General features: G+C 40.0%; 1 protein-coding gene across 2 annotated transcripts; it reads right to left on the reverse strand.

Annotated features, from left to right (window-relative positions):
• Positions 1-67: 67 nt before the first annotated feature.
• On the reverse strand, positions 68-23573 carry CFAP97 (cilia and flagella associated protein 97). Of its 2 annotated transcripts, XM_073001387.2 has the most exons (6): positions 23386-23573; positions 16863-17755; positions 15836-15907; positions 6534-6802; positions 4527-4677; positions 68-1362 (listed from the first exon to the last, which is right to left on the reverse strand). In XM_073001387.2, the coding sequence occupies exons 2-6, from the start codon at positions 17728-17730 to the stop codon at positions 1229-1231; spliced, it is 1494 nt and encodes a 497-aa protein (XP_072857488.2). In that variant the 5' UTR covers positions 17731-17755; positions 23386-23573; the 3' UTR covers positions 68-1228. The 2 variants fall into 2 exon arrangements, with proteins under 2 accessions (XP_072857488.2, XP_072857489.2); XM_073001388.2 differs by lacking the exon at positions 15836-15907.
• Positions 23574-25426: the final 1853 nt, after the last annotated feature.

The following is a 25426-nucleotide window of genomic DNA, read 5'->3' on the forward strand; positions in this document are numbered from 1 at the left end:
TATTTAATTCTGCTTCTAATAGACAGAATTGCTTAAAAAAGAGAGGAAATTCAGTGCTGAACACAGATATAATTCAACTGTTTTATTTAGTTTTAACGAATGATATACAAATTTTGTATCTTCCATAACCAGCCAAGTACAATTTTACAATGGCACTATTTAAAACTAGCACACTGTGTTTTAAACAAAAGAGAAAAAAGCTGTCACATGAAAATTTCAAAGTGCTCAAAATTAAAAAGTGCATCCATAAGATTGCTGTTCACTTGTTCTTCATTCAAAAAATAATACAACTTTAAAGAGCAATTCCCTTAACATAGCTGTGCAAATATATTACACAGGCAGAGCTATTCAAAGATCACATCACAAGTTCAAAACAACAGCTCAAGCCGAGAGAGACCAATCTTCTCCACACTATTTGTTTACTGCTTAATACATTAAAATTAGCAAAGATCTGAGTTTAAACCATACACAGCAATGCTCTCTGAAATCAAAATAGATTAGCAAATTATTAGAGGAAATGATGATAAAACACAATGCGCACTGGTTATATACACAAGTGAAATTAAGTATTTGCAGACTTCCCAGTGTTAAGCACAGAGAGCTGATCAAAAATCACTCCTGCAATGCACAGACAGAACAAGCACAGCACAAGTTCATTTGCACAGACTCAGTTCATGTTCTCCAACCTGCAGATGATCATGTAATAATTTCAAGATTCATCACTATGCAACAATTGAATTGCACAGCATATTCTCTCTTGCAGTTCCATAAGATTTTATCATGAAAATATAATATGCTAATTTTAAAATACCACAGCGACATTGCAAGAAAGCAAAAATTAGGACTTAAATCAGATACAAAACTTTATTGCAAAATTCAAAATGAAAAACAAGTGTTTTTCCTTCTGGTCCCAAACTTTGGCAATTCAACCCTCTACTTATAAGTCTCAACTTAATTTGAGCTTTGATGAAATATGAGATTTACAGTGGCAACATTTTTCTTATACGAAGATATTTAAGTGGAAATACTGACCTGGAAGATATCACAGAAATTTTGCTGCTGAGAATCCCCCAAAAGAAACAAAACACCTGATGTTGTATCCATTTATACTTATTACCACTTTCCAGTGTCCTTTAATCACGAACAGTGAATATTACAATAACTTTTGCACAAAAGTACAGCAATCCACAAAAAGATGAGAATTAGAAATCTGGTGGTTCAGTGCAATTTATAGCCAGGCACCACGAATATTACTTGGGTTCAACCGCTGCAGAGCACCACTGGATGAGTCAAAAACAGGTCTTTCACTCCTTCGACTCCCTGTACTGGATGCACTGTGACTAGATGCTCGTGAAGTACCACCTGTCAGGAAGGGTACACAAAAGAACATCAGCAACAGATCTGAAATCTGGTTCACAAATATTCCCAAATACTTAAATTGATAGAAAAGATCTCAATGGGAGCATGTGTACTTTCCCTGAAAGGGGATAATGAAAGAAACAGTTAAGACACTTGTAAGTGCCTTAACAAGTGCCCTAACTGTTTAGTGCCATTGAAAGCAGGAGGTGCTGTCTGAGCCCAAGGAATGTACCACTGGCACACTAACCGGGGTCTTGGAGGGAGATGGAGGAGTGGACTTTGAAGGAAAGAAAGCAAAAAACCCAGGAAAAGAACTGGCAATGGGGGAGCTGTTTTGGCAGGAAGGGAGGGAGGTATAAAGGAAAAAGGAGGGCAATTACAGTCGGAGGTTGAAGGTGAATACTGTTGGGGAGAGGAGAGTAAAGGATAAAAGTGAAGAAGGCTGGGTAGAAATAGTGAAAGACTGGTCAATAGGTCCAGTTTAATGTTCCAAGAGAAGAAAGTGAAAGGGAGCGGGAAAAACAGATGTATAGAAAACTTCTGTACTGGAGACAAAGAGGAGAAAGAAAACACAGAAAGGAGAAAGTGGGGAGAGAGAGAGCCCATAACTGAGAAAACAGGCAATGTATCGGGCAACCTGGGAGTTCCTGTGGGGTAAGTCCCTTCTATACAGGCACCGAAAATGCCCACCGTATGGAGGATCTTTGCTGGACGGTGAATTTTTAGCCCACTGGAATGCATTAACCGGGTTTTAATGAGTTTTTAATGAGTTTCAATGGGGTTTTTTATTTTCGCTTTACCACGTTTTCACTCTACAGTGATTTCGCTGGAATGAATTGACATTTTAAAGCGAGGCACCACTGTAAAAGACTTGTCTTTGACACCAGGCAATGTGATTGTGTCCTCTGTGGAGGGCGATCCAAAGGTGTGTGTGTGTGTGGGGGGGGGTCTGGGACAGACTCACGGCACTTCAACATCAGCTGAGAAGCTGGCCTTTGGTGGTCACTGTCCAACATATTCGGTTCACTAGAATTAGTATATCTCAAAGCAAGACAGGGATCTGTCATTCACTTTTTGGGGGACTCCAACTCCCAGAATTAAATCTACAACTACACTATAACTACATTTTGCTCACTTGGAGAAGGACCAACCTTGAAGTCTGCATGGCTGTCTCAGGCCTATACCATCTACTCTTAATATTGTGAGGGTTCGTTTGGAAGGGCTGTTTTCACCTTTTCATAGTCCCCCGCGTCCTCCGGGTCTAACGTGTCCACTAACTCTTGGGGTAGTCCCGTCAGGTATGGGGTTACAATAAGGGCCCACTGTTCCTTTGGCCATTGTGCCGACACCGCCACTCTTTCGAATGTGTTTAAGAATGCGGCCGGGTCATCTTGGGGTCCCATCTTTTGTAGTTTGATGGGTGGGCGATGTGCAATGGTCCCTCTTCCTTCCACTGTGGTTGATTTGGTGGTCAGCCCTATTTGTGTTCTGTTTAGTTGTTCTATGATTAGCTTCTGCTGGTCTGCCAGTTGTCGCATCAGCGCTTCTTGTCCTTCCGTTATTTGCCTCATCCAACCGTCCGTCTCCTTTGGAGGGGTTGACAGCCCCCCGCGTTGGGCGCCAATATGTGAGGGTTCGTTTGGAAGGGCTGTTTTCTCCCCAATAAATGGACGAGGCAGTGGAGGTAGATCAAAAGGTTCTGTGTTTATTTCCATATTAACTCCAACCGGATTTCCCCCTACAAAGGGGTTCAGGGATTCCTGTAAAATATGACTTGGTTTCAACGGTGTCCATAAACTATTTACAAATGGGTTCGTCGTCTCTGGGTTCCAGGGACCTGTTGTAGGTGGCACAGATCCCAGCCCAGGGTCCAAAGCTTCTTCTAAAGAAATTAAGGGTAATGTCTCTTCGTCGCCGCTCCAGCCATCCCAGGAGGATCCCTCTCCCCCATCGGTACCCCAGGGGCCGGGTAACCCCCCAGTTTCCTCAGCTCGGCGATATGCCATTGTTTCTTTCTTTCCAGTTCCCGGGCAACGGCTTCTCTCTCTTCGCGAAGCTTTCTCCTCCACTCCTTAGCCTCCGTTTCCCCCCAATAAGAGGGCCTGGGTTTCAGTCCCAACTGCCGCCGTTTCTCTGCTTCCTCATGAGGAACCCGGACCTGTTCCCACTTATGGGTCCAGGGGTCCTCCATCCACACCCATTCCCAACCACCTGGAATATCCCTCGGTTTTCCCCTTATATCTCCTACCCCAGCCTCAATCTCCTCCCCTTGGTTTCCCGCCCGAACTCGTCCCGGTTCCCGGGTGATTCTTAACTCTTTCATGACCTCCTCCAAATCATGGGTGTCTACCCCCTTATTCAGGGTAAGGGATCCGACGCTTTCCTTCCCCCAATCAGGGGTCTCCACGCCTTTCTCTTCCCGTCGTGGTGGGGATGGCGGGGGAGATGTCTGTGTGTGATGGGTGCTCTTTGGGAGCGACGGCACTCCTATCATGGCCTCCATCTTGGGAGCCTCACAAATATACAAAAAGGAAGCTGATGTAGTTATTTCTGGGAATTTTAGTCTTGCTGCCCTTTCAGCTCTATAGAGGGCACTACAACTCTCAGAAAGCACCCTGACAGCCTTCTTTTCGCACATTAACAAGTTGTACAGGCCCAAGGCAGCCATGCAGCCTTCAAGTTAGGCTCATCTCCAGGTGAGCAAAATACAAGTGTCCGTAGGTGTGTGTGTCTATAGGCTGGAAGTCCCAGAATCCTGCCCAGGGAATTGTTGGAGAATTCCAGGAGTTGGATTTGAAAAAACAAAACCCAAATGGCACATCCCTACAAGGACTATTTATAAACCTCCTTTGAAGCTCACCTGGCCATGAGGTTTATCTCCTTTATTAAACTAGTATGTCAACAGAAGTTGCATGCAAGTCTAAATACTGGGATGTAGAAATCCAATCTTGACCCCCATCCCTACCCCATGAATGATGCTGAGACTAGGGAAAAGAGACTTGCAGGATATTTATTTATTTAATTTATATGCCACCCATATAAGTTATTTAACTTATATGCCACCCATATGAGTTAAATAAAGGTCTTTGGGCGGATATATGACTTTGCAAACATTACTCACAAGTATTCAACACAAAGGATATAGCCAGTGTCTTAGAGCTACTTACGGGAAGGGCTGTGGTGGCTTAAAGCAGACTTTCCTCGCCTTGGAGTTGGAGATGCATTAAGGTAGCTCATCTGCCGCTGATAGTCCATGAGCTGTTCTGACCGCCTCATACCAGCTGATGGCTTCACTGCTTCAAGTCTCTTCAAAAAAGCCTTGGTTAATTTCCCCCCCAAAACAAACAAACACATTTTAGTCAATAAGCAGCAAATGGCTTGAAAAACGATGGCGGGAAAACAGCTTATGATGAGCTAGAAAAAACTCATGGATGTAAGGCATGTTGTATTCATAAGAATAATGAATCTAACAATGCATGGGAAAACAGTTTGATTAATACTTTTTAGATAAGACCCCCATGTGTGGTGAACTGAAGCACCTGTTAATTACCATAGCTTGGAAAGTCCCCCACCACTAGGAACTAGAACTTACAGAACTTTCCAGCTAACATGGCTAGTGGAAAATAATTTTTCCAAGGTCTGTTTGTGATCCAGTGGAAATGCATACATAAGGGATGACCTAAGTAAAGGGTATTTCAATGAGCAATGAATGAAGAGCTGGTCATGCTATTAATTTTAAAAAAATTAACCATGCAAGAAATATGTGCTGGCATAGAAAGCCAGGATTTGATTGCTTAAACTGGGACAGTGTCAAGGTATCAGTCCACAGTAAGTCCATACATGTACTATTTTTGCATGCATTTCTTATTGTTGCACGTCAGAAGAATACAAATACTGTAGCTGGAAGATGACAAGGATGGGATAGTTTGCAGGAGGGCTATTGTGAAAAGAAAGGCTGCAAGTGTATTGTGGATACAGGGGGCTGTACCATTTAGGAAGATGAAAGGAAAAAAGCAGCACATACATACTCCTGAGCTACTTATTTTGCGATTATATAACTAACTGCATTTTTAGGCTACTTATCAAGAATCTGAGTTCTTATGTAAGTAGATGGACCATAATTCAAACTCTGTTTTCCTGCAGGTAAGAATTCAATTACATTACTATTTAACCACTTCTAGGCAAAGGCCTATTACATGAACAGTGCATTTCTACCTGCCTCAAGATGTGTTACTATGGTTACCATAATGGTCCAACAGTAACAGAACAAGCAAAAGTCAGAGATAATGAAACTGACTGCTGGCTATAATCTCTATCATTTCCACTTTTTGTAGTGGGCTGTATTTTTTGTGTGTTACAGACATAATAACATGTTCTCTAGATTGCACATCAGTTCTCTTGCTTGCTACTAACAGCATGTCTTTCCAATATAAACATCTGTATCTACATTACAAAATGTAACAAAGATGCTAAAACATGAGCAACAGGACACTTAATTTTAGATCAATTCCTTACAATAAATGTTTTGATGTGTCTTGATTTGGCAAAATTTCCTGAGCCAAGTAAATGTTCCATTAGTAATATATGGTGTCCTCCCATATATATTGGACACAGGTTAGAGGCAGATGATTGTAATTAAATTCATTTGAAATTGGTGAGGCTTAACTTGATAAACTAGATTGTAGCTGTACAGCAAACTCAGTGGGAATATGTTGGATGGTTTAAAAGATCATTTGTAAATACTGCCAATTTAAGAACTGTTCATTTATGTCTTACATAAGACTCAGAAAAATTTTAACTTTTTAGTTTTTCAAGAAAATCCTATACACGAGACCCACCAGCTAAGGAACAGATGTATGACTTTTTTCAGCTGCATACAATGCTAATCACATGCATATACATATTAATTTTTTTAAACTGAGAAAGATTGTTTTCATTATTCTATTCTCTACTGATTCTGAAAGATTTGTTTTTCCCTGCCACTAGCAGTATCAGGGGAAAATGTTGTATATGCACAATTTTTTATTATTAAATCAATTTTACCCTGATTTTTATTCTGTTCTCTCCAGCCATCATTTTGTTGCTGCAATTTATATTTTTAATGGCTCAAGGCTGTGACCACTGCCCAATAGGTGATACAAAGCATGTATACTGTGCCAAGAATTTCAACTAACCAGATTCTCTCTGTCAATCCTTTGCTGTTCCCTCTGCCTGTTGATGGCACTGTGGTACATTTTAGGTGCTGGCCCTGAAGGCTTCTTCAGTGAGGCACTTTTGCTTCTGGGCTTTGTAGAGTGTTTTGTTAATTCTTTTAAGAGCCTTTGGTTTTCCCGATCAATCTGTCGCACTTCCTCATTTGTGAAAGAATAGTTTTTCCTTGAGCTTATAGGGGATTGATCCAAGGCCAATGTCTGTTGTTCCTTTTTCTCCAGCTGCAGAAAAGCTTTAAAAACACAAGTTAAATTTAAGTGACATCATTTTCATCACTTCAAAGATAAATTCAGAGGGGAATTTAATAAACTATACTTTACATTGAATAAATTGTGCATAAGACTGTACTGTTGTGAGCCCTACAAGTGGCACTTCTGCTTCTAAAACATACAGTATATGTGAGTTTTAAGCATTTTGTTCAAAACTGCCCACAGCCAGAAAGAAATGTATTTCAGAACTGGAGAGGGCAACTTCCACCGTCAAGGGACTTTGAAGGCTTGCACCCATTCCTACCTACCCACATCCAAAATATTTTTCCTTCCTTTTTTAAAAAAGGGATTTTTAAACTAAAAGAACCCTCTCATGTGCTTTAATAGCTAAGAAGTTGGGTTTTTTGGCCAATGAATTCCAGATTCCCCACCATAGCTTCAGAAAGATGACAAACAGATGAAGCTGGTATGGAATGGTTATTAACCACCCCAAATTGATTGATAAAATGGTCTAGCCCTACTAGAAAGTACTTCACAATATATTTAAGTAGAAGGACCTCAACATGCATATTTTGTCCCAAGGATTGTGGCACTTCTTTGTCATTATTCAGCTCTTAGCACTCTGAGGGACAGGACACAGAAAGCATTGATACCAACGGTCTTAGCAGTTCCTAAAGCTCACATCATATGTTGTTCCTATGTTTAATTCACAATTCCATCACATAAGCAGACGGGAAATTGTCCCCTTCCGTTTACTGGATCCATAATGGCAGAACTAATATTCTACTGTAGGGAATAATTAAAAAGCTCTTAACATTGGTATTAACCAGCTTCAAACCTAGGTACTTGTGAAATACTCTCCCTGTACATATTTGCTGCACTACTAAGATATACTTGGAAGACTCTCTTCCTGCTACCACTGACAACAATACACTATGTGGAGATGCAGGAGAAGGCCTTTTCTGATTCTGCCACATTGGCTGTGGTATTCTCTCCCTGGAAGCTTAAGCTACATCAATATTGGTTTCATTTTGGTGCCAAGTTAACACACGGTTCTTGGAGTATAAGAACCATGGCTTGAATATTTTGTTAAGTTGTCTATAATATGTGTGATTCAATTGTTTCAAATGGTTTTAAACTGTTTTAAAATTTTAATTGTAAACAATTTTGTTTTAAGCTATTCACATTTTTGTTCTGTTCTTGGTGTTTTCCTGAGATCTCATGATATAAGTCAGGATAGGAATATAATAGACTGACTGACCAACTGACCTTGATGGGAGATTCCCTGCTGTTTAATTTATCAGTCAGAACCCATATATTTTAGAATACAGAATCAAGTGCTGCCTAACATGGAGCTACATAGTCTAAAGACATGACACTTGGGCAGGCGACCTTCTTGTAAAAGAAACAAATATCTACTCTGATGTCAGAGAGGCTGAAATTATTTAACAAGTCTACCTTTAGGAACATGAGTATGAGCTAGAAGGAAGGTAATACAGTTCTTTCAGAAGCCATTTAAAAAGGACATACATGAGATATACGAACAATGCAAGATGTGTTCCATGGTCTTAACATGTTAATGACATTTATAAACACTTTGTAAGAAATTTGCAGATGTGCACTTCATCAGTAACAAAAGTGCATGTCAACAAAACTACTCAATACAGACTGAAAATGGAATAAATTCTGGCTGAATCTAAAACATTATATAGAGAAAGACTGCTGAAACCACTGTGCTCAAAAGCAAGACGAAAATGCATCCCAGGCAGTTCTTTTCTATCTCAGAATAAAAATGACTATAAGAAGACTACGGAACAAGTAGCAGCCATGGAAAACGGCACCTTAAACCTCTGAATTGTCTCAGGAAAGCAACATGCTGCAAAAGTGCTGAAATATGCTATCTCAAAAATGCTTGCATCATCATACCCTTAGCATTTGTGCCAACAAATTTTGTATGCTCACCAAAATGCTGTGAAACATTTATTTAACTCAGAAAAGTTTCTAAAATTACGTCCTTCAAAAGAAAAAGGCACACAGCCTGGGGTTAATGCTATTAGATATGTTATTCACACATCTTACCAAATAAAAGTGTTAACTTCTGATGTGATGTCATCCCATTTAATATACATTTATAAAAACATCAAAATTCCACCTGCAATTGTAGTCTGATTGGATCTGAAGAGGCCTTACTGACAATCTTGTGAGAATATATCGAGCTGCAAGATTGTAATTCTACTTCCATGAGTCCTTCACTACTTTTGTACTGGGTAGGGCTGATGGTAGGTGTAACCTAACAGCATCTGAGAGGCCATATATTCTGCTGTCCTTTGCTATTAGAAAGACACCTTGGACTAGAATGTCAAGTGAGAAAAGTGAAACTAAATGCAAAAATGATAGTGTTTGTATAATAGTGCTATTTCCCTTCAGCCTATGGTTCTTTCCATTCAACCAAGTAATTGTTTTGTATGCTAGCAGCACATTCAAATGGAAAATAAGCAGCTTAAAAATATAACAAAGCATACTTCAATCTTTATGCACATTTATCTCTGTTATAAAATCCCTCCCTCACCCCTTTCCGTTTTCCTTTCACCTACATGTAAAGAAAATGAGAATTTTTCAAAGTAAGCAGTTAAGAAACAGTGCAGAAGCTATATTTCAAATTTGTTTAATATTTTAATTGCATGCTAGACAGTAAGGATTATTGGTCTCAAATATTTGTCCAACATTCCTTCCACTGCTTTGAAAAAACAACAAAGTTCAGACAAGGTATGTTGAACCACCAAAACGTGATTTCTCTACATTAAAAAGTCTCAAGAGAAAGAGTGTGACGATGGCAGATGTTAACATAGAGTAATGATGATTACATCTTTTGCACATACCACAGTTCAACACCAAAGCATAAGCTACAATGAGCCCTAGATGTGTGCTTCTCACAACGTCTTTGACAAGGCCAAGAAGCTTGGAAGCTCTCGCTTCTGTTTTAGATTTAGTACATTTTCTTACATCCAAACCTAGACAAACTGTTTTTAATCTTTATTCTGTTTTTTTAAAAAACCATGTTTTTAAAACTGTGTTTGTGAGATTCACATTTTAGCCCATCAGAATTAAGATTAAGCACAGTTCTGGTTTTCAACACAAAATAAGGTGAATTTAAAATGGAAGTGAAAGCTTCCCTTCTCCTCATGGCTACATCAGGGAGTGGGGGAGAATGTCAGTTACTACTTGGCCCTAAATGTGTTACCAATTCAGCCCTTGCCAGTTTGTAATTTATGGCACTTCCTTATAGGGATAAACCATAGCTTGATATTACGATGAATGCAGCCACTGACAGCTGCTTCTGCAAATAGCAACCATGTTCTGTGAGAATGAATGGATAATCAAAAAAGACTATAATGAATGACAGCAGGAAACGTATCTCAAAGGCTGAGCATATTTTATTTTTTCTCCCTCTTCACTGTCTCTTCTATCCATTTTTTCTGTAGCTTGGTCCGATAACAGTGTTTGTTAAACAGTAAAATCTAAGTACAGTAGATCCAACTTCTTGGGTTATTTTTTAGACCATATAATCGTTCCAAAGTCACTAACACAAAAGCATGGCCAATCCGTACCATACTAGGAGAATCCTAAGGACTACTTTACCTCAGCTCAAAGTATTTCACATGTTCAACATACTCCTTTCCAGCTTTTTTTTAAAGGAGATTGCTAACACACACAATAAATTGCTTCAGCAATTACACTGGTTTTAATGCTGTTCTGCCGTGCAGTAGTGGATGCTGCTTTCACAAGCAGATTTCAACAATTCTGCTCATCACTATAGTAATGGCACTGTCTTGTGGTAAATATATAGTGATCAGCATCCTATTGCTTAAATGTGGAGCAGAAGGATTTTGTTGAACCCTTCCTCATCCTGTTTCCCATCTGGTGACCTGCTGCCTGGTTGATGTTGCAGCCACCATGACAACAAACGTGCTCTAGCAAACCTGCTTGATGATGGTGGTGGGGAGAAATGTACACTATTGTCCACTTGTGTTTTGCTAAGGCAGTAGAATACTGGCTAATAACTGTGGCAAAGGCAGCAGTGCTTCTTGCCATGTATGGCCAAACTGGGTATCCTTCCCTTCTTCTGACCTTTTCCATCCCACAATGGAAAAAAAACCCTACATTCTTTTCTACTGATACTTCCTATGGGAATGTACACTGGGGAAGTGGTTTCCTTGGACCCCACTACCTTCAAATGTTCATGGCGTCTTTTAAGGACCAGTGTCCTACCCAGTATACTTCCCTACCCTCTCTGGTTTTTACAGTTTTCTGAAGGAGATGTGTGTGGAAGCAGTTGTAGTACATTAGGTATGAGGCTTGCAAGTACAATTTTGGGCTTGGCAAAAAGAAAAAAAGAAAAAAAGGAGAAGACCAAAGAACCTTTAAGCATGGACAAACAGCTAGGTACCTCTCTGGCCAATAATAATCTACTTCTATGAGGTAATGATCCTGTTTCATGTTTTACACACTGGAATGCAGTAAAACCACTATACAATACTATATATTGAAGAGTCACTTACACATCTCAACCCTTCATTGCTTGAAGCCTCTACATAGAGAATTTCTTCTACATTAGAGTGCTTTAGTGTTCTGCAATGGATAAACCACCCCAGTCTTGTTCTATCAGAGAGTCCCTATGGAGGACAGTTAAAATGTATTGTTTACTACTGAAACACCACCAAGTTACCTCATGTAATGTAATTAAAGCTTAAAATTCTAACGACCAAGATTAAACAAAATGATGCCAGTTATCCGATACTACTGCAACCTCAACCTCATCAAAGATCCCCAACCTTGGGCCTCCAGATGTTGTTGGACTACAACTCCCAGAAGCCTTCACCACCATCTCTGCTGGCCAGGATTTCTGGCAGCTGAAGTCCAAGAACATCTGGAGGCCTAAGGTTGGGGACCACTGCTATAAAGGAAGGAAGTAGATTATTACTTCCTGTTCTCCTTTTTACAAATAACCTGGGAGTTCTAATAGTGAAAAATGTTTTCATGGAGATTATAACACATTAAAGAAAACTATACAAGTAGTCTAGTAGTGGTAGTACTATTCATTGTGAAGGAAGACTAATCATTGGGGATAGGGACAGAGGGACCCAACTCCCTGCTACATATAGAAACAAAGCAAACCTACTTGTAAAAGTCTGCAAAGTCACTTGCTAAGTGTGTACTTACAGACCTCTCCTGATCAAGAGCATTACCGTACTCTAGTTGGGACAGGTACATTTAGCCCAAGAGCTGAGAACTGCTATTTTGGGTGGGATGATTTTTTTTTGATAGAGAAAAGAGGGCAATGGTTTGTTTAAATGATAGCATGAAACCACAATATTTCATTTAAGAAGAAAGTATTGAGAATACATCCCATCCCCTTTTCTGTTCTTGCCTCAATTCAAATGCAGAGTACAGCATATGTTCTATGGAACTTTTTGTGGAGTCCAGAAATATATCTCCTAGGTCAATCACATCTGTAAACTTAGCGACAGAGAGAACTACGCATTTGTGTTATTAACCTAACAAAATGCAAACACCAATCAAAAAGTTTAACTGTAATCTGAAGGCAATGAAACAGGACAGAATCCCTTACGATCTTTAAAAACTTTATCATGATTTTGCTAAATTTAAAAATTAGGGAAAGGTGTCCTAAAATCAGAAGTTTGTCTGCATTATTCTAGTAAAATAATGAAATTGGGATATGATGATTGAACCAATTTCTTGCAAAGCTAAAATGTGTCTATTTGGGAAAATTGTGCTGCCTAAAAATGACAACTGATGCTGCAGATACAGTTTGTCCTCATCAAGACTGAACGGATTGATAAAGACACCTATATTCACTATAGGTGATCTTCAGAGCTATCTTTATCCTACACTGTTTTCAAGTCCCCCTGCAACTTCTTCCACCATCTCTCTCTGAATGCAAGAACCTGGAGCCAGAAGAGGCTGTTCTATGCAATGTGCAAGGATCCCTCCTATATTTTATCTTCCAATAAATTATGAAATACTTTGTAAGATATGCTTCTAACATATATCCAATGGAGGATATAGTGTATATTAGGATAGACAGATTCATATATATTTCCAATATTAGAAAGGTATGATTTGGCAGTATTTAGATACTATTTTTAGGATCAGGATGATTTGCAGGACTAGGTGTTATACAAAACAGAAGTACTGTAGATTCTTTTAATTACATTCTATTAACTACCTTTTAGATGCTACCTTCTTTAAAAAACCCTCTCTTCTCTGCTTCCCCTTAAAATACCACCTCTATAATTATTTTCTTCTCTTCATGATAATTGGCGCTCTCACCTATTTTGCTTGAGTAAATTCCTAAAAATAGGGATGCATCATCACAATGATCTGTATCAATTCCAGCTTTATGGAGAAACCCTTTTCACAGCTGTTCCCTTCTTGAAGTACTTACTAGAAATGTTACTGCCAGCATGCCATAATAAAGAATCTTTTTACGTGACATCAGCAGTGCATCATAATAGACTGACACAGAGTATCTCATATCAGCTTAAGAACAATTAAAAGACAGAAAGCAGTGGGCATACCAGATATTAATTCTACATCCTCAGCTCAAATTAACAATTATCCCATAACTTCTGAAGATGTGACACAATATTTGTGGGTTCTAATACGCCTGCAGACCAAAGGTGTAGAATTGAGCTGCAATTTGGTACCCATGCACTGGGATTCAGGAATCAATATGGGACAGGATTTCTTTCAGACAGGAGAAACTACATCTGTTGAACTTTTTCAAGTAATAGAGCTATGACATGAGATTTTTTAGCTGATAAAATTTCCTTTTACATATAAGGCAGAGACTTGCTCTGTTGTGAGTGTAAAGCAAAGAGGTACTTGTCATCATGTTGTGGTTCTTAGCCAGATGACTGTATCTACCACATATGACAGAGTCTCCTGGCACAAGTATACAGTGAGAAGGAAGAAGCGAACAATTCACCCCACGCTGTTAACTTTTTCAGGACTAGGTTGTCCTTGTACTTTATGAATAAAATCATCATGTAGAAAACATCTGTTTTTATTATACGCATATCTATGTTTTTTCACTATGTGTGTAAGGAAGACTTTGGCCCATCACGTGTTGGTGTATACTAGAGATGGCGGTATTCGTATTCATATACAAATATCGTATTTTTCGCTCCATAAGACGCACTTTTTCTCCCCAGCATAGCTGGACTTAATGAGGGTCCAGCCTCTGGGGCCAGACTGTCCACTCATGCATTCGGTGGCAGCAGCCTTGCTCATCCTTCCAATCACTCCTGGAGTACCACTCTCTTCCTGCTTGGCTAGCCACTTGGCAGCTGTGTAGGGAGACTTGTCCTCCTTCCCCCTGCCTGGAGTGGGTATCCAAGTGGGAAGTGAGTGGTGCTCTGGGAGTGATTAGAAGGATGAGTGAGGTCACCACCAGATGTGTGACTGGACAGTCCAGCCCACCTTTGTTAAGTCCAGCTACATTAGGATATTCGTATATGAATACCCCCATCTCTATACAGTATATCCAAAATGAGTCAACACAACTTGTCAGGCCAGGTCTGACCATCTAGCAGTCAAGCTGGAATGCATTCATTCCAAAATGCATTTTCTGGTATGCATTAACTGAGTCTGACAAGAGTGAATCCTAATGAACCTAGAGGTTTGTGTTCCACAAATAGTACAGGTAACCATCAATGGATTGTTCCAATTCATTTACACACAAAGATATATGAATGGTTCCATTCCTCTAATGTTTCAAGGATACCTTAATGTATATGCCCTGATGCCCTTAATTCCTTGGGACAATTCGCACCTATCCTGTACATACTTCAGAGGAACCTGGCAGAAATATTACTTCTTCGGAACTACATGTGACCTACTCCAAACAACAACAAGCTAAGTACACATGGAGACAGATGTGTTCTTAAGCAAAACAAGGTGCCTTTTAGACTCTGTGGGGACTTCTCTCCTGTCTTTTAAAGCTACAAATGAAACTGGAACACTGAGAGAGAGGTAGTCCTATAGAGCAGTGGTCCCCAACCTTGGGCCTCCAGATGTTCTTGGACTTCAACTCCCAGAAATCCTGGCCAGCAGAGGTGTTGCTGAAGGCTTCTGGGAGTTGTAGACCAAGAACATCTGGAGGCCCAAGGTTGGGGACCACTGCTATAGAGTATATGTGTAGGCTATGTGAAAACATTCCCCAAGTTATTAATACATTGCAGTAAAATAGCAGAACATCTCTTACTAGAATAATAGGATACCCTGTTTTCCCGAAAATAAGCCCTAACCTGAAAATAAGACCTAATATGGTATTTCAGGATGCTCGTAATATAAGCCCTACCCCAAAAATAAGCCCTAGTTAAGTGAAACCCCGCCCTCCACCATTGTGTAGCATTGTGCAGCAACCAGAAGATGACATGACTGTAAAATAAAACATCCCCTGAAAATAAGCCCTAATGCGTTTTTGGAGCAAAAATTAATATAAGACCCTGTCTTATTTTCGGGGAAACATGGTAACAACTAAGGGGTCTCCAGAAACCCGACATTAATATTAACTTTTCTTACCAGAAAGTACAGATTAATTAGAAGCAAACATGTTTAGTCATATAATACGACTAATATACAGTCAATAATTACAACTAATATATAGCTGTATAATATATTTCTTTATGAATGAACTGGTGTGGCCTATATTTGCTTACTTGCAACTTACTATATTGGAGGAAGTAAAGTAAGTATAACTGTACAGTTGCAAATAAGCAGAAATAGGCCACATCAATTCATTCATAAAAGATACAGTACATAAGAAGTAACTTACACATTATAATTAATAATAATAAAAATTATTAATAATGCTACTGATGCAGGCAATAAAGTAAGTTTAATCAATCATCCTTTCTCAAAGGTATTTGAAATAAATTAGTAACTAAATATTATACAAGAATGCATTCTGCTCAGAGAAATCAAGGAAACCTGCACAATACTGTAAACGTTATTTTAAGAGAAAAGGTCACCTTTCAAAAGATGGTTCAAATCCATAGCTTCATGCAGAACCTTTTGCTGACATCTGTGGTCCAAGTCAGGCTCTAATAAGAAAAAAAAAGTTTAAGAATGAATTGTACTTGTTCTCATAAGTGTACTGTGTTTTCCCAAAAATAAGACAGAGTCTTATATTAATTTTTGCTCCAAACAACACATTAGGGCTTACCGTATTTTTCGCTCCATAAGACACTCTTTTTCTCCCAAAAAAACTGGGGGGAAAAGTCTGTGCGTCTTATGGAGCGAATACTGTTCCCACCGCCAGCTTCCCCCTCTCATGCCTGGCGCTCATATTCCTTTGTCCACCGTCTTGTGAGGGAAAGGGGAACAGTGCCCAATTCAACATGGTGCAGCGCAGGCCTTGCTTCCGTTTTCTATCTGCGCCAGTAAAGGCCAAGAGGGCAAAAAGAGCTGCATGGACTTTGTGGGTGGGTGTGCGTGCAGGGGGGGGGGGAGAAGAGGAGTGGTCCTCTCAGCGAGGCTTCCTATGGGGTCTGTGAAACATCAGGCACCCTCTCTGGAACCTGCCACAAATGACCGCCCTGTAGTGTTCAGCGCCATCACCACCACGCCGCCCTTCCGGGGCAGGGCCTAGGAGCTCTTCCGGACAATGAGGGACAACTGACAAGATTATGAGCTGGCTGGGGCAGTAAGGGAGCTAGTGGCTCCCTATCCCTGATGCCTTTTTTCCCCTTCCTCCGGTAGGTGTGCCTTATGGCCAAGTGTGTCTTATGGCGCAAAAAAAAAACCCCGGTATTTTCAGGGGATTTTTTCATGTACAATCTACGTTTATTCAAATACAGTCATGTCATCTTCTTCTGGTTCTGCGCAATGGTGGAAAGCGGGCTTTCACTTAACTAGGGCTTATTTGGGGGGTAGGGCTTATATTACGAGCATCCTGAAAAATCATACTAGGGCTTATTTTCAGGTTAGGTATTATTTTCAGAGAAACAGGGTAGCATTTCACAAGCTGAATGTTCTATTTAAATCCCTCAAGCTTACCATATATGTCCTGGTTTACATTTTCTTGTCTTTTAACCTTCAACTTCTTGTCACTGGATGCTGCAAGTTCAAAAGACTGGATGGGACTGATGTCTGGTGTCGACAGAGGGGTTACATCAGTTACTGTGTCTTCTGACTCTTCTGCATAGTCACTCAGCTTTGGTTTTACTTCATCCAACTTTGTTCTTGGGCTAGACTTTTGTTTTGGAGAACAAATGGCTAGGCTACCCATGCTTTTCTTTTTTGAAGAAGAGCATGATGAGTCCGATAAGCAACCATCAGAATCTGTGTCTGAACAATCTGTATCAGAACTACAGGATGAACAAGAGGATGATGATGAATGGACTGCTATATTTTTATTAGCTTTCGCATTGTTTGACAGTTTGGATAACTTATGTCTAACCAGCTGGTTTCTGCTGTCATCACTGCTGTCTTCCTCATCTGTATAGTAATTTTCTTCACAATGCTGAACTATTTGGGGAACTTGAGATGTAAAGTTATTTTCACACATTATTTCACTTTGTGCTGAATTATTACCAGATTTATTTACAGTTTCTGAATTCACAGAAGGCAGTGAAGTCATGGCATTCTCAGGCTGATAAGCACCACTATCAAAGGTATGCTCCTCTTGGAATCCTATTTCTTGCTCTTGTGTTCCTCCCTGACCACAGTTATCCTCCAAGCCTTTGGTTTCTATTTTCATGTCGGTATTACTTTCAATGGTATCTTCTGAGTGTGCAAGCTCATAAGTTTCTTTTGCATCAATTTTTGCTGTGGTTCCAACCTTCTTCACCTCTTCCTCAAAATCACTATCGAAAAAGGAATGATCCACTTCACAATCTGACACATCTTCATATTGGTGGTCCATGACCAAAACAAAGTTGTGGAAGTGCCTACAAATTGAAAACTGAAATTATTACACCAACAGAGGAAAACATTATAGTGAATTCCTCTCTATACCCTTATTACATCAAGGCTTATATACATGCTCAAGTTTTTATCCCTGCATATGAACCCAAGTGTAAGACTATACATAACATTATCTATTGGTCTTTATTATCCCATATGACTCCATATGGCGTTTTGTTATACCTTTTTGCACAGTTTCAAAATTATGCTGAATAAACTGCATTTATGTAGTACTGTACAAAATTACTAGTTTCTGTTTTATACAATGAATTATTGTATAATTTACAGTAACAGAATAAATGTGCATATTTATGTATGAATGTATGAATACTTAGGACTTATTCATTGGTTACATCATATCACATACCATTTCACTTATGATATATTCACCGCAAAATGTAATCACAAAAAAGCTTCAGGATGACATTTTAACTGGGATTATTTTATCCTCCAGAACTCACAAATAATAGACTCCAAAAGGGCAGCCAGGTTTAGATAAAAGATGTATTATTTTATTGTGATAGGACTTTCAAGACAATGAAAATGTTCATTCCCAAAATAGCACAGAGTATTTGAGATGCTGTAGGTCTCTCCATCTTTCCACCAAGATCCATTTTGCACATTACTGTATAGGTTCTATATGAGAGGCCACCTGAAACACCCCATAGCTTCGCATGAAGGCAGTAATGTTTGCAAAGCATGTCTCACATTATTTGATTAACTGCACACCAGGCTATAATAGACAATGGTTGCTATGACACTACAATGGTACAGCAAGAAGGTATGATAACATTTTTTCTTTAGAAACGGGATGTCAGTCATAAGACTGTGGACAAAATATGTGTTTGGACAATAGCCTCATCTTGGCATGACTCATATAGGCAAAGGTTCCTGACTCCTAATTCTTCAACAGTAATAATCCTCATTTTCCTTGGCTATATTAGGCTATGAGATTCCTTGATGCTGAGAAAGATTTATGCAGATCAACCCAGTAAAATAGGTAACTGGCTCTCCCCTCAACTTTCTATTTTTTATACAGTTCCATATGCTAGTTGTCTTCAGGGATCAAGTAAGAAACAAAGTGGCTCCCACTACCCTGAAGCTGGCCCATACCCATGTGAAAATCACTGAGAAAAGTCCAGGGTGGATTTGATTTAAATCAATATATTTTTTTTGACGGTTTAAATTAAAAAATCAGATTAAAAAAAATTTAAATCATGATTTAAATTGATTTTTTTAAAAAAAATCATGGATTTTTATCAATCATGGAGAAAAACACTGAACAGTGAAATATAAAAAACCTCATTTTGCAATACAGAATCAGTAATTCATGAATACCAACTTTGGAAATAAATCCCAAACCATCTTATTAATATTATTAATTTGTCTATTAGTTTGTACAGCATCCCTGCCTGAAATACAACTCACTGCAAAACAGTAGTCTAATAGTAACTGTATCGCTTCTGACCATCCAGACCAAAACACTATATTTTTTCTTTTAATTTGCAATATTAATTATGGGAATTTTATTATGCAACTATGATTTTTTCCCCCACATGAACTCATTTTAGGAGCATATCAGAGCTGCTGCACAAAACAAACAGTTCTACTATCATAATTTATTTATTTATTGTGTAAATTCATGGCACATACATCAGGACAGGTTTTTTCATATAATCAGGAGGGAAGATTTTTTCTCTCTCTCATTCCTTTTCAAACAAGTATGCTGATGTTTGCTAAATGTAGCCTATGTTTTCTACTGATTTGACACATACATGGAGGCCAACACAGAAAGTAATTTAAATACCTCCACAGAAATACAAACATATAGAGGTAATTTAGTTTTGAAACTGGCTCTGATAATTTCCACAAATCCTCTTTATGTGCAATTCTTAGAAGCAAGGGAGAGAGTACAGCACAATTTGGAAGTGCATATGTTGCAAATCATATATATGCAGAATGCAAACGTGTTGGGAGGCATGTTATACAGTTCTGAGCAACTGTAGCACTTCTGGAAAGTCCTGTTGCATTGTACAGGCAGAGGGGAGCCACGTTAACACAATATGTCACGGAATTGAAGGAGGCTGCCTAAAAACTTCACATACAGTATAAGGAACACCTATTCACACTGGGGACAAGCAACTGTGCTTGCTGTACCACAATGTTTTCATTTTTCTACTGCAACTTGTAATCTCATGTCCTTCCAAAGACAACGGATGAAACAGAATCAGAATACCAGTTTTATTTCAGCATGGTAACTGTTTATGGTCCCACAAAACGCAGGGCGTTTTTTCAAAAGATAGATTCAAACCTGTCTGGTAACCGTATATATTTTCCCCTGGACAGTACCTTACCAGTCACAACATAGAGGGGATATATTTCAATACTTGGGAACAGGGTTTATGTATCTTTTCAGGTCCACAGTATTTCACCTTGGCCAAGGCAAAACTATCACTGACATTATTCTCTTCCACGGGGGGCGGGGCTTTTAGATTAAAAAACGACAACCCTAGAGTAATAAAGCCATGGGGATGAACTCACCGTAACCAATTATTGCAACATCTTAAGAAGCATACTCAAATATGATGTTGTGGGGATAAGGAACTCAGGGGGAGGGGAGAAAAAGATGGTATTGTAATGAAGTGGTAGAATGGAACTGCACCATTTCACATTGGTAGACTGCACCATTTTAAAACCAAGTGAGGAATGGAAAACTCACTTTTCAATACTATCCTCCATAAAAAAGGGAAAACCAACCCTTCCATCAAGTAGAAAATTAACTGAACCTGTAGGAGAACCTTTATCTCCACCATGACCTCCTCCCCTTATTTCCAAGGAATTTTACTTGAAGATAAAACATTCAAAAACAGCACTCCCTACCTGATGTCTGAAGTGGTACAGACTAGGCTGCTCTGCATTTTACTACATGTGTAGTCCAAATCTGCCCTACAATGCTCAAAAAGGACTGCTTCTCTCTAGTGGTTTCATATCAAAATCCAAAATCTCACTGTACAAAGAAATACATTACAGAAATAGCTTCAAGTATACCTTTCTCCCTGGTATGTAAGTTTTCCATGTGCAGGAAGATGTCAAAGAAGTCATCAAACCAGGTGTGCACAACTGTTACCCAACTGATACGAAAATGTATCATTTTATTTAACTAATATAAAACAGAGATACTCAAAGTGTTGCCATAGAGACTTTTACTGTATGTGGAGTATGAAATGTCTGATGTTCAAGCAAAACAAGTGGCATTACAGATCATACTGCAAATATATGGTGGCTACTGGAGCACATGAAAATTTTTTTGAAAATGATCAGTCTATACAGACTACAGCAAAGGCCTCGACTGTGTGCATCGTGAGAAGCTACAGATTGTTCTAAAAGAAATGGGTGTGTCTTAGTAATTTATTGTCCTTATGCACACCTATATTGTATTGTGGACAAGAACCTACTGTTAGGGTAGTGCAATATATGGAGAAACAAAATGGGTTCCCATAGGCAAAAATGTCTGGCAAGAGTGTACATAATCTCCCTAAAAATCTGTATGCAGAACACATCATACAGAAAGGTGGACTAGATTCAGATATAGGTGGAGTGATAATTGGTGGATAATTTTAAAATATGCAGATGACTATGTTGCTGGCAGAAAGCAGCAGTGACTTGAAACGAGTTCCGATGAAGATGAAAGGAAATGCAAATGTTAGGACTCCAGTGGAACAGTAAGAAGAATGAAATCATAACTTACATAACTTTTATGTTGGTAATGAAGAAATCAAAACAGTTAAATATTTTGAATACCTTAGGTTCCATCATTTATTCAAATGGAGACTGAGGCCAAGAAATCAGCAGAAGCTGATATAGAAGGCAGCAATGAAGGAACTAAAGATCAAGTGTAAGGACTTGTCACTGGAGATCAAGAGCAACAGCACTACTGTGTTCCTTACTGCTAAGCATGGATGTGAAACGCAAACAAAATCAATTAATTTAAAATATGGTGTTGGAAGACAGCTTTCAGGATAGCATGGAATGCCAGAAACAGCCTTTTATCAAGTGGGTCCAAGATCAAGTAACACCAAATGCTCTTTAGAAGCAGAAATGGTGAAACCGGGACTATCCTATTTTTGTGCAGTTCACAAGATTCACTGGAATGTTGAGTCAGAAACCAATTTATAGTGACCTTAATAGGGCTTTCAAGATAAGGGAGATATTAAAGGAGTGATTTTTACCACTTTTGCTCCCCCAGTGAGTTCCCATGGCTAAATAGAGATTCAAACCCTGTTCTCCATAATCCTAGTCAGTCACTCTATCCACTACACCACACTGGAAATCCCTGGAAAACACAATAGGGGCAGGAAAAGTTGAAGGCAGCAGGAAAAGAGGAAGTCCAAATATGAAATAGGTTGACTACACAAAGCAAGCCATGGTCTTCAGTTTGCAATTGCTGAGCAGGGCTGTCACGGATAGGTCATTTTGGAGATTGCTCTTTCATAGGGTCACTGTTAAGTTGAAGGCAACCTGATGGCACATAACAAAAACAAAGACTGAGACTTTGCTGCACATTTTTTCTGGTCCAAGTTCACAAAAGAGATCCATGGTGTCACCCTGGCCAAGTGAAGGGCAAGCTAGTTTTTTTCTGTAAAGAGAGGAGAGACTGCACATTACACCTTTGTCATCTCTTTCTTTTGTGAAATTTAAAACTATTCATCTTTGTCCGGCTACATGAATGTTGGAGTCTCCCAGGGCCCAATTTCTGAACTATCTACCTTAATTGTATACCACTTTTGCCATTTGAAGTGTTCTGGAGGAATCAAAAGCTCATCTTATCTGATACTTTTTAGTGCTCCAAGTAAAAGTATTGTCCTCTCCCCTATGTAGGGACCACTTGGCTACTTTTTTTTGTTACTCTCCAGATGTTTTTAGACTGAAGTTTCTAGAACCCATCACTGCTAGTTACTGTATATTGGCTAGGGTTCATCGGAATTGTAGGCACAAAAAAGCTGGTGGGCCACAGCTGACCACAAACCTGTGAAGAGGGGGATCCACACGTGTATGTACCTGGCAAATAACTGTAAGGATTATTCTGACCCCTCCCAGACACGTGGCAGTCACAGCTTGCTTCTACTGGAAATAAAGCTCCTGCGATGATGCATCAGCATGCACAGGAATAAAAAGGGACCACCGCCAGCAAACCAAAACCCCACAGTGGCTTGATCAGCGTTTACTCTTTCAACTGGAGACACAGTATGGTAGTCACACATTCACCTCAAAGAAAGAGGCCATCAGGTGTCTCCATGGGAGACAGTGAATTAACAAACATTATCAAAGAGGCAGAGTCTTTCTGGGGAGGGAGGGATTAATCAAAGCACGAACTGCGGTTGCACACGAGATCCCTCGCTCTGTTTTGGGGGGAAAAAAAGGCCACACAGCCTTTCTGCACCCTCTTCTCCCTTATTCGGGTGAAAGCACCAAGACACCCCCCCACACACACACACACGGCAGCAAATCTCCCACTTTGTTGTGGAGACGCTGCCCGAGGCGAGGCGCGCAGCAGCCGTGGCGGGACTGCAGGTTGCCTCCGCAGCGCCGCCAACCCCCCCCCCCCGCCCGTTACCTTTTCAGAAGGCGGAAGAGCCAGCAGCGTCTTCGGCCCAAACCCCGCAATGAGGCCCGGAGGCCTACAGGCCCCGCTGCTTGCAGGTGGGCGGAATACCCACCGCCAGCCGGATGTTACTCGGTGTGCTGAAGCTCCCTTGGGCCTCCCCGTCAGCGAGCGCACCTTCTCCCGCCTGCTCCGTCTCTGCGTAGCCAGGAAAGGGAGGGATTGAGCAGAAGGAAACCAAAGTTTCCGTCGCTGTGCGGGTGCCTAGAAGCGCCTTTCGTGTGTGTGTGCAGCAGGGGGAGGCCTCGAGTCCTGCTTGGTTTAAGCTTCTTAGTGGCTCAGGCCTGGTCGTGGCTGCCTGCAAATGTCTGTTCTGAGGCTGTCAGGCTTTATAGTTAAGCTAACCAGTAACCACAGGATAACCTGTTGCAACTGCTTGCTCGAGAGGCCCATCTCTTGCTCGTTTAAGTGCAACGATCGACATTCCATAAATAGAGGTTGTAATCCTCCAGATTAAACAGGGATCTCAAATCTTCCTTTTGTGTCATTGTCTTCACCACACATGAAAAGACCAGTAAAGCTCTCACCTTCTCCTGTAACAGCACCTATTCCTCAAACATCTGCCCAACGCTGGCATTAAAATATGAACTTGTTAATGAGTATTTTTATCAAGGCAGTCGTTGTGCCCAGATTTATGACACAGTCCACCCACAATTTACATTCCTCTTCCAAGCGAGTTGAGGCAGGTTGCACGCTTGAAGATACGAGGCAAGAAGGGAATCCTAGAGACACAATAGGGTTTAATTCCAAACAAATTTGGAAGTACTGTACAGTAAACCCCAGGGCAAAAGCCTAGGCTGAAAACTTTTAAATTAAAATATATTAACCATACAAAGTTATACATATGTACTCAGAAGTTGGTCCTATTAAGTTTCGTGGAACTTAATCTCAGGCAGTTGTGTACAACATTACAATCTTCCTGTTCAGAACCATTGCCACAGTCAAGCAAGCCTTATTTCTGGGAATAAATGCTGCTTACAGTGTTGTGTTGTCTTGTACTTGTTTACTTAAAGAGTCAGAAGGAAGTCCCAGTGTATTCAAAAGCACTTGGTCCCAGGCAAGTGCGTATACAAGAAAGCAGTCTTCAGATGATAGTGGAAGCTGCAATCATAACGACGCACACTTGTCAACAAAGACTACTGCAGTCGAGCAGAATAGCCAGGCTGCACAAGGTTGGTGTGAAAGACAATTTATGAATATCACTTACAGTTGTGTTCAAAATTATTCAACCCCCACTGAAATTGAATGTTTTGGCCATTTTGACATTGATTTTGATCATTCAGTCATCTTGCTTACATTTACATGAAAGAGGCACTTGTAGGTCAGAGAAATATAACCTTAAGTTTATAATGAAATAACCACAAATGTCTTTTCTGTGCTCACATCATTATTAGTTTTTATTCAACCCCCAAGTGACATTCAATCTTAGTACTTAGTACAACATCCTTTTACAGTTATAACAGCTTTTAAACGTGAAGCATAGCTTGACACAAGTGTCTTGCAGCGATCTACGGGTATCTTCGCCCATTCTTCATGGGCAAAAGCCTCCAGTTCAGTCAAATTCTTAGGCTTGCGCACTGCAACTGCTTTCTTTAAGTCCCACCAGAGGTTCTCAATCGGATTTAAGTCTGGTGACTGCGATGGCCACTCCAAAATGTTCCAGCCTTTCCTCTGCAACCATGCTCTAGTGGACTTGGAGGTATGCTTGGGATCATTGTCCTGTTGAAAGGTCCAACGTCTCCCAAGCCTCAGGTGTGTGACGGACTGCATCACATTTTCATCCAATATCTCCTGGTACTGAAGAGAATTCATGGTACCTTGTACACGCTGAAGCTTCCCTGTACCTGCAGAAGCAAAACAGCCCCAAAGCATTATTGACCCTCCGCCATGCTTCACAGTAGGCAAGGTGTTCTTTTCGTCATATGCCTTGTTCTTCCTCCTCCAAACATAGCGTTGATCCATGGGCCCAAACAGTTCTAATTTTGTTTCATCA

The sequence above is a fragment of the Pogona vitticeps genome, chromosome 5, assembly GCF_051106095.1.
Source record: "Pogona vitticeps strain Pit_001003342236 chromosome 5, PviZW2.1, whole genome shotgun sequence".
Classification (NCBI taxonomy): domain Eukaryota; kingdom Metazoa; phylum Chordata; class Lepidosauria; order Squamata; family Agamidae; genus Pogona; species Pogona vitticeps.